Genomic DNA, 14,426 nt, shown 5'->3' with positions numbered 1-14,426 from the left:
TCAGTGGATTCTCCTCTCCCAGGTTCATTGCTGAGTAACTGCAGTTACAACGGATTAGTTAACCTCTGTCCTGCTGCACACAAATGCTTCTGTCCCTACAGCCATTTTCAGCTCACATCTCAGGGTCATCAGGACAGCTGCCTGATGAGTCAAGTATGTATGGCCAGAGCCTGGTTGGTATTTGCTAGATGTCCGTCTCTTTGCCAGCAGTTCGGTTATCAACTACTCAGTTACATTACCAGGACACCTGGTGGTGATTGCATGTGGTCATTTGTGCTACTGCTATGCACGTACATGGCTTAGAAAGACATCCTTGCGCCTGCAACAAGGAAGACGAGGGAGTAAAGACAGGTCAGAGGTACACATTGTCACTCACATGGTGATCTTCACGCTGGCTGTAGAGTTGCTGCTGCGGAAGGTGATCTCAAGGTTGGTGACCAAGCTTCTCCTCTGCTGCAAGTGAAACTCCACCAGGCTGTGGTACACTGGGCAACAGACAGCACACGACAGAGTGAGGGCACAAGTCCCTGGCTGTAGGGGACAATTTCCTGGTGCAAGTGCTAGAGGAGCCAACTAGGGGGGGAGCTTTTCTTGACCTGCTGCTCACAAACCGGGAAGAATTAGTGGGGGAAGCAAAAGTGGATGGGAATCTGGGAGACAGTGACCATGAGTTGGTTGAGTTCAGGATCCTGACACAGGGAAGAAAGGAGAGCAGCAGGATACAGACCCTGGACTTCAGGAAAGACTTCAACTCCCTCAGGGAACGGATGGGTAGGATCCCCTGGGGGACTAACATGAAGGGGAAAGGAGTCCAGGAGAGCTGGCTGTATTTCAAGGAATCCCTATTGAGGTTACAGGGACAAACCATCCCAACGTGTCGAAAGAATAGTAAATATGGCAGGCGACCAGCTTGGCTTAACCGTGAAATCCTAGCGGATCTTAAACATAAAAAAGAAGCTTACAAGAAGTGGAAGGTTGGACATATGACCAGAGAAGAGTATAAAAATATTGCTCGGGCATGTAGGAATGAAATCAGGAGGGCCAAATCGCACCTGGAGCTGCAGCTAGCAAGAGATGTCAAGAGTAACAAGAAGGGTTTCTTCAGGTATGTTGGCAACAAGAAGAAAGTCAAGGAAAGCGTGGACCCCTTACTGAATGAGGGAGGCAACCTAGTGACAGAGGATGTGGAAAAAGCTAATGTACTCGATGCTTCTTTTGCCTCTGTCTTCAGAAACAAGGTCAGCTCCCAGACTGCTGCACTGGGCATCACAGCATGGGGAATAGATGGCCAGCCCTCTGTGGAGAAAGAGGTGGTTAGGGACTATTTAGAAAAGCTGGACGTGCACAAGTCCATGGGGCTGGACTCGTTGCATCCAAGAGTACTAAAGGAATTGGCGGCTGTGATTGCAGAGCCATTGGCCATTATCTTTGAAAACTCGTGGTGAACGGGGGAAGTCCCTGATGACTGGAAAAAGGCTAATGTAGTGCCAATCTTTAAAAAAGGGAAGGAGGAGGATCCTGGGAACTACAGGCTGGATATGAGTCAGCAGTGTGCCCTTGTTGCCAAGAAGGCCAATGGCATTTTGGGATGTAGAAGTAGGGGCATAGCGAGCAGATCGAGGGACGTGATCGTCCCCCTCTATTCGACATTGGTGAAGCCTCATCTGGAGTACTGTGTCCAGTTTTGGGCCCCACACTACAAGAAGGATGTGGATAAATTGGAGAGAGTCCAGTGAAGGGCAACAAAAATGATTAGGGGTCTGGAACACATGACTTATGAGGAGAGGCTGAGGGAACTGGGATTATTTAGTCTGCAGAAGAGAAGAATGAGGGGGTAATTTGATAGCTGCTTTCAACCACCTGAGAGGTGGTTCCAGAGAGGATGGTTCTAGACTATTCTCAGTGGTAGAAGAGGACAGGACAAGGAGTAATGGTCTCAAGTCGCAGTGGGGGAGGTTTAGGTTGGATATTAGGAAAAACTTTTTCACTAGGAGGGTGGTGAAACACTGGAATGCATTACCTAGGGAGGTGGTAGAATCTCCTTCCTTAGAAGTTTTTAAGGTCAGGCTTGACAAAGTCCTGGCTGGGATGATTTAATTGGGGATTGGTCCTGCTTTGAGCAGGGGGTTGGACTAGATGACCTCCTGAGGTCCCTTCCAACCTGGATATTCTATGACCATGCCTTCAGCATTAACCCTCGCCTTGTAGCAATGGGAGGGCTGTCTGTCCTCACCCCCTGCCTGCTATGACTTCTCCAGCACCGTATGGAGAAGATTAAGCAGAGCTTTGACATAAAAAGGGAACAGGCTGCCTGGTCGATTGGACATATATTTGTTTACTGACAAAACTCCATTCCTCACCGTTCTGTTCTGAGAGCGAGAGTCAGACAGATACAGACAGAGCCAGAGAGGGGGAAGGGTGGCAGAGAGAAAATGAAGGTGTCGGTGGGAGCCATTGGGCCCATGTCTGCTCTCAGATTGGTGTAAATCAGGGGTAACTCCACTGAGACCAGTGGAGTTACACTGGTGGAAATGCAAGAAGAATCAGGCCTATTATCCTCGATAGTCTCCAAGAGTGTGGCATGAAATGAGGCTAAGGGCCAGATCTCAAATGCCTTCTAGGGCCAATTTCTACTCTCAGGTACACCTGTGGAAAATGGAGTATCGCACCAGGAGCCATTGGGTACTGAACTGGATGGAGAAGCTGGCCCATAACTCAGAATAGGACAGTGGCTTGGGTTAGCCCAGCATTTGTAACAGTGATGTTCTTCAGCTGGTGAAAGCAGTGCCCCCTGCCAATGTACAGCTGCTGAAGGAGGCCTAGGGATAGGGACACTTGCTGAGGAGCATGTGAGAGGGGCACAGCAATGTCTGTTGTCCCTCGCTGAGGAACATGGCACAGCACAATACAGCACTTCTGCAGCAGGTATTGAGGGATTTACAGAAGCTACCATGAAGGCAGATACCCCCTTAATCCATTTCTCAGAGCCCCCTGCAGTTTCCATGGGGAGCAGGGGAAGGACTGACATTCCAGGCAACCACAGTGACTCTCTTCAGGAGCACTGGCATAAATGGAAAGTCTCCACAGTTCATTCATGCCACCAGCCTGGCTTCCTTCTCTTTGCTACTTACTGCAGTATGGGGCTGAGGAGGCGGTCACCAAGTAAACCTTCACCTCCTCGGGGAGCTTTGCCACGCTGACTCCACCGCGCTCCAACAGCCCTAGGGGAAGAAATGAAACCAAGGTGGAAGGGGAAAGGCCCTGAGGGAATGGTTGGCAGGAACACCTGATTCACTTCTCACCTATCCCACTATTTTGATGTGGATCAAAATAGTGTTTACTAACCCCCTGCGTCAGTGAGATCAGGAACAGGCTCACAGTGTCTGCATCCTAGCTACTCTCCATTGCAGGGTTCCACCAGCACACCCAGTGTCACACCACTGTGACCACTAGGACAGCCAGCAGTAAGGAGAGTCACCAGGGCATCCAGGCATGCTCCATGATGACACCATTGTAGCCTCTAGGCCTGATTCCCCACTGCCCTGCAGTCTGTGCCATCCTTTGCACCTGTCCCAAATGAGTGTAAAAAGGCTTCCTAGTCAGGGTGGTACAGTTTCACCCTCACTTTGTGCAGTGTGTACCTAGGGAAACCAGGCTGGCTGTGCTGGGGGGAGGGCTAGTGACTCCTCTGGTGCTGGGGGAATGCACAACAGAATGTGCCATGCCTTTCAGGGGCAAAAGGCTTCCAGTCTGTGGCTTTCCAGTGACGCACCTCCTTGTACCCCCCAGCACAGCTCAGCCTCAGGGGAGAGGAAGAGAGTTTTCCCAGTACTGGAATGCAGCCACCTCTGGGGTGAACAGAGATACTGCTGACCAGCATACTGATGTAGGAGCAATGGGTGAATATCAAACGGGTTGAAGTTTAGGTTCAGCTCAGTTTAGGGTAAACACTGACTGCTTCTCTGAACTAGCCAAACTTTTTGACTTCACTTACCTGTCTAACCAATGTGCACTGAACAACATCTCCTATTGAAACTGCAGGGGGAAATGTAAGGGCTTATCCACAAACATTATGTGGCAAGCTGTGGAGTAAGTCTACCCTGCACTAGCCTGCTGCGCACTAAGTGTCCGTGTGGACCCTGCTGATACGCACTAACGGTTCATTTGTGCACTTTGATTTACTCCCATTTCATCAAAGCGCAGTAAGGAGCTGTTAATGCACATCAGCAGGGTCCACAACAGCTCCTTACTGCGCTTTGATGAAATGGGAGTAAATCAAAGTGCACAAATGAACCGTTAGTGCGCAGCAGGCTAGTGCAGGGTAGATTTACACCCCAGCTTGCTGTGAACTAAGTGTTAGTGTAGACAAACCCTGAGCAGGAATTCAATGACTCACCTTGGAATTTGGCCAGGAGACTAGAGTTGGTCCCAAACCACAGAATTTGATTCCAGATCTGAACTCTGGTTTCTAACCTGCTCCAAGTTCAGAGGAATTCGGATTCAGCCCATTCAGAGGGAGGGGCCAGTTGCAAATCTGACCTTTTGCAGAGACTTTGGCAGGGGGCTAGATCTGGGGTATTTGTTCAGATTCATTTCCTGCCCTTATGGAATGTACCATAGGGTGTTCAATGGCCGTAGGTGTTCACAACCTTAGTTTTACATCTCACCCCACAGCTGAAATCCAGTAGTTCCTGACCATTCCCAGCTCACAAAAATCCAATCTAAATTCCTCACCCTGCATCAAAGACCTTCAGGTTTCTACTCTCCTCTCCCTTTGGGCAGTGGAGTTCCCAGGCTGGTATCATACCTATTCTGGGACAGGAGAGCAGGAAAGGATTGAAACATTCCAGGCAGTGGCCAGCAAGGAAATTTTCATGACTTGAGCATGGAAATGCCATCATAGGACAGGAATTCTCCAGGGCACTGACATAGAGATGTACCGCCCTCATATGATCACAGATCAGATAGTTATACCCTGCAAGATAAAGCAAGACTCCAGGTAAGGGGACCATGAAGGGACTGACCTCTTGATCCAATATGGACTCTATGCATTTCTAAGGAGCCCAGCACAGTAATAGCTAGGGTGCAAGTTAAGAAACTTTATTCTGTCTGCGAAGGACACATCAGGTACAATTTTCAAAAGTGCCTAAGCAATTTAGGCATCCAAGTCCCACTGAAAGTCAAGTCACTTAGGTGACTTTGTTTCAGAGTAACAGCCGTGTTAGTCTGTATTCGCAAAAAGAAAAGGAGTACTTGTGGCACCTTAGAGACTAACCAATTTATTTGAGCATGAGCTTTCGTGAGCTACAGCTCACTTCATCGGATGCATACCGTGGAAACTGCAGCAGACTTTATATATACACAGAGAATATGAAACAATACCTCCTCCCACCCCACTGTCCTGCTGGTAATAGCTTATCTAAAGTGATCATCAGGTTAGGCCATTTCCAGCACAAATCCAGGTTCTCTCACCCTCCACCCCCCACACACAAATTCACTCTCCTGCTGGTGATAGCCCATCCAAAGTGACAACTCTTTACACAATGTGCATGATAATCAAGTTGGGCCATTTCCTGAAAACCTGGATTTGTGCTGGAAATGGCCTAACCTGATGATCACTTTAGATAAGCTATTACCAGCAGGACAGTGGGATGGGAGGAGGTATTGTTTCATATTCTCTGTGTATATATAAAGTCTGCTGCAGTTTCCACGGTATGCATCCGATGAAGTGAGCTGTAGCTCACGAAAGCTCATGCTCAAATAAATTGGTTAGTCTCTAAGGTGCCACAAGTACTCCTTTTCTTTTTAGGTGACTTTGAAAATTTTATCCAAAATCCCCCCCACTCATCCTTTCCTGGGCAGCTGTGGACTAAGTAAAAGGCTGCAATTCAGGTGTCATAGGTATTAGCTCCGAGTTCTGCCTCTAACTCACTGTGTGACTGAGCAATTCACTTGACCTCTGTGCCTCAGTTTCCCCAATCTAGAAAATGAAGCTATGGATACTCATCCATCTTTATAAAATGCTCTGAGACCTGTGGCTGGAGAGCCCTATATGGTGAATTCTAAGGCCTAATCCACATTAGAAAAGGTTTGCTAGCAAAGCTGCTCTGACAAGTCCTCTCAGTTTAGATGCAGCATATACCAGAAGAAAAGGTTTTTTTGCTGTTATAGCTTATACTGGTTCCCCGGATATAGATATTCAGGCCTGTCTGGAAAGGCCTATACTTTAAGAATTTAGGTATGTTTATAATTTAGCTAGTTATAGAGGTATAAAAAAAGAATCAAAATCACTGTCTGACTGTATAAGGCCTTTTTCACTGTGACAGTCTGAGGCCCTGTTCTTAGGCCAAAGCCTTTGGCTAAGCAGCAGAGGCAGCCATAAGCTGGCAAGCAACCGGTCACCTCCTCACGTTCTAAACTAGTCACATTGAAATAAGGTGCTATTGGGCTGTTAGGAATACACTCCTGTCCTGATAATGCTTATCGCCTCCAGAGAAAGGGAAGTGCCTAGAAGATGTAAAAGGAAATTTAGGTTGATAGGTTCCTGTCTGGCAGGAACTCACTTATCAGTAGCTGGGATATGAAATCCTCATTTCTTTATTGTTCCATCACTATAGTCCCCATTTCCACATTGTTTGTCTGTATAATCTCTGTCTGGTTCTTTGATTGTCTGCTGTATAATTAATTTTGCTGGGTGTAAACTAATTAAGGTGGTGGGATATAATTGGTTAAATAATCATGTTTCAATATGTTAGGATTGGTTAGTTATATTTCAGTAAAATGATTGGTTAAGGTATAGCTGAGAATATTACTATATAAATTAGGGGAAAACAGGAAGTAAGTTAGGATTTGAAAATAAGGAAAAGGGAACTTGGATTTAAGCTTTCTGGAAATTCACGCCAATAAACATTGAATTGTTTTCACCTTTGGACTTTGGGTATTGTTGCTCTCTGTTCATGTGAGAAGGATCAGGGAAGTGAGAAGGTGAAGGAATAAACCCCCTTACACTGGCAAAATGACTTTTTTTGCTGGTAGAACCACATTTACACTAGGGCTTTTGCTGGTATAGAAATATCACTTAAAAAAATCACGCCCTGGGTACAGGCAAGAGTTTCTAGTGGAAACCTGGCCTCAGGGTGCTTTGCGTTTCAGCTGTTATGTTGTTGCATAACCATAGATAGTGTTATCTGGTTATTCTTCTTCTCTGAATGCTGAGAGGCAGCTTGGGCAAGATGGCTTGTCATGCCATGGCTTGTCCTTTACACATCTACTGTCCTGCTGTAATGTCTGCCATACCCCTGCCCTGGCTCAGGTGGGAACTGTTAGTCAAGCAGTAGCTTTACAGGCTGACTGATTGGAATGAAGGGAACATCCCTTGACAACTTGCCGTGAATCCTTCTCACCTGAGGAGATGAACCGGGGGCATCCAGGTTGGTCTTTGCCTCCATTAATGAAATAATCAATATGGCCTACAGGAATCCGGATACCAAAATCTGAAAGGAGCAAAAACAAAAAAAGAAAACCACCCCACTGAGCTGTTATTCCTGCTCCTCCTTCTCTAGGGAAACATTCTAGAGGAAGCTGCTAGTTTCCATGTTCCAAGGTCCTAAGAACAGGATGTACTTAACAGTATCCTAGCTGGCCCCAGGCCCACACACAATATGGTGGTTTCTTCACCAGACTAAGGGAGAATTTTAGGTGTCTTGCCAACTGTTTTCACTGTACAGATTCCTCCATGCTTCAGTACATAGGGATGGGAGCAGAGTGTTCACCTGGGCCTTTGTTTTAATGGGACTTTCACACTAAAGGGAACTGAAAATGAGAAACCTTAATTTGGGAAATGATTCTCTGGTCACCTTTTTGTGGTTTTTCCTTTACCCTTTGCAGAGATCTGCAACTGAATTAGAAGTTGTTTCCCCCTCCCTCATGGTCTACCCTGCCTGATCCCCTGTGATGTAAGTGTCCTGGCTTTGTGACTTCACAGGGTGTTTCCCCACAAAATGACTGTGAGGTCAGTCACCATTATGACTTCTCTGCAGGAGAAGGTGATGGGCTGTGATGAAGGGCAAGACTTTCCATGTTCTTGTCCTACATAATTATCTGTGAGAGGCAGTGATATATAGTGGTTAGAGCACAGGAACGGGAGTCAGGAGGCCTAGTTCCATGTCTAGCCCTGCCACTGATGCTCTCTGTATTTTTTGGACACATCACTTAATGTCTCTGGGCAACAGTTTCCCCCGCGCTGTAAAATGGAAATGATACTGACTTACCTCCCGGCAGTTATGAAGCTTAATTAATAAATCTCTATAAAGAGCTCTGTGGTCTTGAGGGGGAAGGTGCTACAGAAAGGTGCAAAGCATTATATTCTATAACATCTTCCATCTAAATTGACCTCTAAGCACTTTACAAAGGTTACTAAGTAATTGTACTATCTCTGGGTCTGATTCTGCTGTTGCTTACAGCAGAATAAATGTGAAGTAACTCCCCTGAAGTCAGTGGAAGTAGGAGCAGTGAGGCCCTACATACTCACAGGAATCACTGGGAACGTCAGAGCCCATCAGCATGGCATAACAGTTTAGGAGAGGAAGTGAAGAAGAATCATAGAATATTGAATTGAAATCTCCAGGGGCATTTTGGGAGCAGTATGCAATGACCAGAGAGGACATAAGGTGAGGTCTTGCACCCCAATCTTTGCAAAAGGTGCCAGGGAATCTTTAATGGCAATATATTGTCAGGCCCTCAGGTTGCATGGAAATTGAAAGGGAACCTTCTCCCCTGCCCAGTGTTGAAGGAACTGGACTATTTGTTTCTGCAGAAACAAACAATCTTCTCCTGGCAAAACCAGGAGCTATGCTGAGCTGGTCCCACCAGAAGCTCTGTGTTCCTCCACCTGACTTGCTGCCCATTCATTGATCCTGCTGCTTTCAGATGCTGGGGATGAAGAGACACAAAGGGAAGAGCAGTACTTGAGAGTTTTGACATTGTAAGTTTCCCTAGTGTAGACACAGACAATGTAATTCTCAGAGGTGCTACTGTTGGTGGGGCTTCTAGTATAGACAAAACTCTCATGGCCAGATTTTTACTATCATTTGAGTTAAGCCTTCTGGAAAGCAAATCTAACCAAAACACAACTACATCCTACTGTGAGACTTGAACCTATTATCTTCTGACCTAGAAGGAAGAGCCACCAAGGGCCAGATTAACCCAACACTGGGTCCTAGGCAAACATATACTTTCTGGGCCCATCTAATAGAAAAGAGCGCTATAGTCCACTCACCGCAGCTGGGCTTACCATGCTGTAGATCTGCCAGGACCGGCTGCTCATCTTGCCGCTGCTTGGGAGCACTGCTCAGTGACAGAGGGGCAGCCAGGCCAAACTTGAGGGGCACTACAACCTGGAGCACCAGGTTGAAATGCCACTCACTCAAGTGAGTGAAGTTCAGTTGGCACATCAATTTGCATTAGTTAAAAAAACTACACCTCCCTCCTGTCCCCTCCCCAAAATGTGGGCCCTAGGTGGGTGCCTGGTTTGCCTATGTGTGAATCTGGCCTTGGAGTTAGCCACTGGGTCACACTAACAGCTATACACTAACCATGTTCCTGGCCATTAATGATGATGGCAGGGTGGGGAGAAGCAGTAGGCTGAAAAGAATAGAAACCAGATTACTGTCTGTATCAGTGTGAATGGCTTCCACAAAGAGAGCATCTCGAGGATCCAGGCGCTCCTCACGGCTGGCTTGTGTGTACTTGGGCCCCGCAGGATCCAGTCCTGTACCAAGATAGAACTAAAGTCTTAACAGCAGACACACTGCCACCCTCTTCCCCTCAGGAGAACCAGTGCTGACTCTGGACCCAGCCTTGGGTTGGCAGAGTTTAGGTTAGCACCAAGAAACCCAGATGCTGATCCAAATATTTTCAGGCTGCAAATGGAACAGGAAATTGGGTATAATTGATTGTACACTTGTGAAACCACAGGGTAGGAATGAGTGGGGAAAGGGGATTGTCAGAAGGTATTGATGCCTATAATTTACTTGGCAGAGGTAAAAGGGGAAAGGAAGAAAGTCACATTTGGCAACTGTTATAAGTTTAAGGGTCAGAAAGGGCAGAAGGCCCCGAATGTGAGATTGGTGAGCATGTAATTACTGGGAAGCAAAATGGTGCTACTTTTATAGGCCTGGTGAAGATGTAAATAAAAATGTTACTGTTGAAGATGAATCTCAAAAGACTTGACGAAACAGGAAGAGCAATGCCAATTTCCCCTTCTGCTAAATACCTTGGGCCATAACATACAGACCTAACATCAGACTAAACTAATCATAATAATGTACATTTTTTAAAATATAGAGGAAGAGGATTGTGATGCAGGTAGCTAGACGGACTGTCTTGTATGTAATGCACCTCTGAGTGTAAAGTGTGCCCTGGGACTGAGCTAGCTCAACATGGCAGCTCTATAGAATGAGTCACACACTGTGCTCTCTCTTGGGAGCTGTACTGTTCCTTCTTGTTCTTCCTCAATCTGAAATAAAAGCTATTCATTTGAAAGCATGTCTTTTGTATTGAAAACATAGGAGTGATCTTTGTGCTGAGGGGCCAGCAAGGACCATCTGACGCAAGCTTTTTTGTGGTTCCCTTGGTACGAGGTCCTGGCTGGGAAGCCTAATTGGACATTTTTCCTCTAAGATGGTAGAAGCTCTGAGCTGAAAGGGTCAGCTCTTTATAATTCATTCCTATTGCTGTCAGTCACACACAATCCTTTGTTATTAGTCTGAACATACAAAACTATTCAAGCATTAACGCTTTGATTCCCATGGGGTCTAGATTTCCCCATCATTAACTGATGGTGCAGTGACAACTGGTCTCCACCCACCCAGTAAGTGGTGTGAATTCTATTATTTGACTGTGTGAAAATGTTACAGGCTCTTCACGGTCTGAACAGCGAGTCCTGCAAGTGAAATCCTGTGCTCAGAGGGTTGCTGGCCATTATTCCAAGAAAAAAAAAACCACACATTCCTGAACTGCTCTGTAGCTCAGAAGTACCCACAAGCCCAAGACTTCTCAGCTAAAGAACCATTATCAAATCCTTTCCATCAACCTTGACATGCTCTTTCTGTCCTCACAATTCAGGGCCATTGGGTCCAGGATTCTCCCAATGTTACAATACCTGTAATCCTTCCCAGCTGGCCTCCATGGAACTGCCCCACCAGACCTGCAACATGTGCTCCAAGGCTCACTCCAATGAGGTGCACAGATGTCCCTGACACTCCAAGTACCTGAAGAGTGAATAATAGTTAATACTTTTCATCCCAGGGTCTCAAAGCACTTTTCAGAGGCAAATCACTATTATTTACCCCCATTTTACAGATAGGAAATCAGAGGCACAGGGAAAAGTGATCTACCCAGTCGCAGCAGATCAGTGAGTGGCAAAGCCTGGTTTGCTGACCTCCTGTCCTGTGCACTGCTCCTGGGCTGCACTGCTTTTCTCAGTGCATAAGGTGGTTAACCAGAGAGAAGTGAAGGGTGGTTTGATATTGTCCTTACTTGGTTCTTTTTGACACATTGATCATGAACACAAGATCACTCCAAGTCAGAGCAGTCATCTCCTCCAGCCCCCTACATACTCTCATGTTCCCTCCCCTTGGGTTATCTTCACTCTGGAGCACTTCCCACAGAACCTCCTAGTTGGGTGACACTACCCCCAACACCTGGATGTCCCTTCAGCAGGAACAAGAAGGACAAGGTCTCTCTCCTAGCTTTGTCACCTCCCCACCCCATGCTGAGGTTGTTTTCTCTCATTGTTTCATTGGTTTTAGTTGCATAGATTAGATTCCATGGACTTGAATGGGACTTAACTACTTACGTTGGTGTTTTCTGAATAAGGGTCAATATGATATGATACCATGTGCCCTAGTTAATACAATGGGATGCAACAGATACAGGGCAACACATTCTGAGGCAATACAGTATTATGGGACAGGACACACCACGTTTATCCTACCACCTTGCCTTTGATAGGGTTTGAGACCCACTTTTCACAGATGTAAACGATGACATAAGGGGAAAGCAATGGAGGATCAAGGCCAGTGCCTGCAATATGTGAGGATACAATACTGTGCAGGGCCTGTGATATAGGCAGGACAATGCAGTACGGTACAATGCAATATAGTGAAACACAATGCTATACAATAGGGTAAGTGAGAGGGGGCAAGAGGTGGAGAAAGGCAGAGTCCTTAGTACACAGACCCATGGAGTGATGGGTTGGAGCAGCAGATGAGAGCTCAATGCACAGCTGGGCTGTGATACTCAGGAGGAAGAAAAGGAGTACTTGTGGCACCTTAGAGACTAACCAATTTATTTGAGCATGAGCTTTCGTGAGCTACAGCTCACTTCATCAGATGCATACCGTGGAAACTGCAGCAGACTTTATATATATATACACACAGAGAATATGAAACAATACCTCCTCCCACCCCACTGTCCTGCTGGTAATAGCTTATCTAAAGTAATCATCAGGTTAGGCCATTTCCAGCACAAATCCAGGTTTTCTCACCCTCCACCCCCCCACACAAATTCACTCCCCTGCTGGTGATAGCCCATCCAAAGTGACAACTCTTTACACATGTGCATGCTAATGAAGTTAGGCCATTTCCTGCACAAATCCAGGTTCTCTCACTCCCTCACCCCCCTCCAAAAACCCACCCCCATACACACACAGACTCACTCTCCTGCTGGTAATAGCTCATCCAAACTGACCACTCTCCAAGTTTAAATCCAAGTTAAACCAGAACATCTGGGGGGTGGGGGTAGGAAAAAACAAGAGGAAATAGGCTACCTTGCATAATGACTTAGCCACTCCCAGTCTCTATTTAAGCCTAAATTAATAGTATCCAATTTGCAAATGAATTCCAATTCAGCAGTTTCTCGCTGGAGTCTGGATTTGAAGTTTTTTTGTTTTAAGATAGCGACCTTCATGTCTGTGATTGCGTGACCAGAGAGATTGAAGTGTTCTCCGACTGGTTTATGAATGTTATAATTCTTGACATCTGATTTGTGTCCATTTATTCTTTTACGTAGAGACTGTCCAGTTTGACCAATGTACATGGCAGAGGGGCATTGCTGGCACATGATGGCATAAATCACATTGGTGGATGTGCAGGTGAACGAGCCTCTGATAGTGTGGCTGATGTTATTAGGCCCTGTGATGGTGTCCCCTGAATAGATATGTGGGCACAATTGGCAACGGGCTTTGTTGCAAGGATAAGTCTGGACCCATGGAAAAGAAGCCCTTGAGGAATTCCACCGTGATTTCAACAATTTCCATCCCACCACCAACCTCAGCCTGGTCCAGTCCACACAAGAGATCCACTTCCTGGACACTACAGTGCTAATAAACAATGGTCACATAACCACCACCCTATACCGGAAACCTACTAACCGCTATTCCTACCTGCATGCCTCCAGCTTTCACCCTGACCACACCACACAATCCATCGTCTACAGCCAAGCTCTGCGATACAACCGCATTTGCTCCAACCCCTCAGACAGAGACAAACACCTACAAGATCTCTGTCAAGCTTTCTTACAACTACAATACCCACCTGCGGAAGTAAAGAAACAGATTGATAGAGCCAGAAGAGTTCCCAGAAGTTACCTACTACAGGACAGGCCTAACAAAGAAAATAACAGAACGCCACTAGCCGTCACCTTCAGCCCCCAACTAAAACCCCTCCAATGCATTATTAAGGATCTACAGCCTATCCTAAAGGATGACCCAACACTCTCAGAAATCTTGGGAGACAGGCCAGTCCTTGCCTACAGACAACCCCGCAACCTGAAGCAAATACTCAACAACCACATACCACACAACAGAACCACTAACCCAGGAACTTATCCTTGCAACAAAGCCCATTGCCAATTGTGCCCACATATCTATTCAGGGGACACCATCACAGGGCCTAATAACATCAGCCACACTATCAGAGGCTCGTTCACCTGCACATCCACCAATGTGATTTATGCCATCATGTGCCAGCAATGCCCCTCTGCCATGTACATTGGTCAAACTGGACAGTCTCTACGTAAAAGAATAAATGGACACAAATCAGATGTCAAGAATTATAACATTCATAAACCAGTCGGAGAACACTTCAATCTCTCTGGTCACGCAATCACAGACATGAAGGTCGCTATCTTAAAACAAAAAAACTTCAAATCCAGACTCCAGCGAGAAACTGCTGAATTGGAATTCATTTGCAAATTGGATACTATTAATTTAGGCTTAAATAGAGACTGGGAGTGGCTAAGTCATTATGCAAGGTAGCCTATTTCCTCTTGTTTTTTCCTACCCCCACCCCCCAGATGTTCTGGTTTAACTTGGATTTAAACTTGGAGAGTGGTCAGTTTGGATGAGCTATTACCAGCAGGAGAGT

At 46.2% G+C, this 14,426-nt stretch overlaps 1 protein-coding gene across 1 annotated transcript in view; it reads right to left on the bottom strand.

Annotated features, from left to right (window-relative positions):
• The window catches only part of PLA1A (phospholipase A1 member A), a 32,887-nt gene that overhangs the window by 4,747 nt on the left and 13,714 nt on the right, over nucleotides 1–14,426 (bottom strand). The window contains exons 4-9 of the mRNA XM_077807337.1: nucleotides 11,162–11,270; nucleotides 9,668–9,769; nucleotides 7,404–7,493; nucleotides 4,808–4,975; nucleotides 3,132–3,221; nucleotides 377–485 (exon numbers count right to left, since the gene is read on the bottom strand). Coding sequence (XP_077663463.1) covers nucleotides 377–485; nucleotides 3,132–3,221; nucleotides 4,808–4,975; nucleotides 7,404–7,493; nucleotides 9,668–9,769; nucleotides 11,162–11,270 — 668 coding nt within the window. The remainder of the gene's footprint in view (nucleotides 1–376; nucleotides 486–3,131; nucleotides 3,222–4,807; nucleotides 4,976–7,403; nucleotides 7,494–9,667; nucleotides 9,770–11,161; nucleotides 11,271–14,426) is intronic.

Source organism: Eretmochelys imbricata, chromosome 1 (assembly GCF_965152235.1).
Source record: "Eretmochelys imbricata isolate rEreImb1 chromosome 1, rEreImb1.hap1, whole genome shotgun sequence".
Taxonomy (NCBI): domain Eukaryota; kingdom Metazoa; phylum Chordata; order Testudines; family Cheloniidae; genus Eretmochelys; species Eretmochelys imbricata.
The sequence above is the reverse complement of the archived record's forward strand: the minus strand, read 5'-3'. Positions and strand labels throughout refer to the sequence as shown.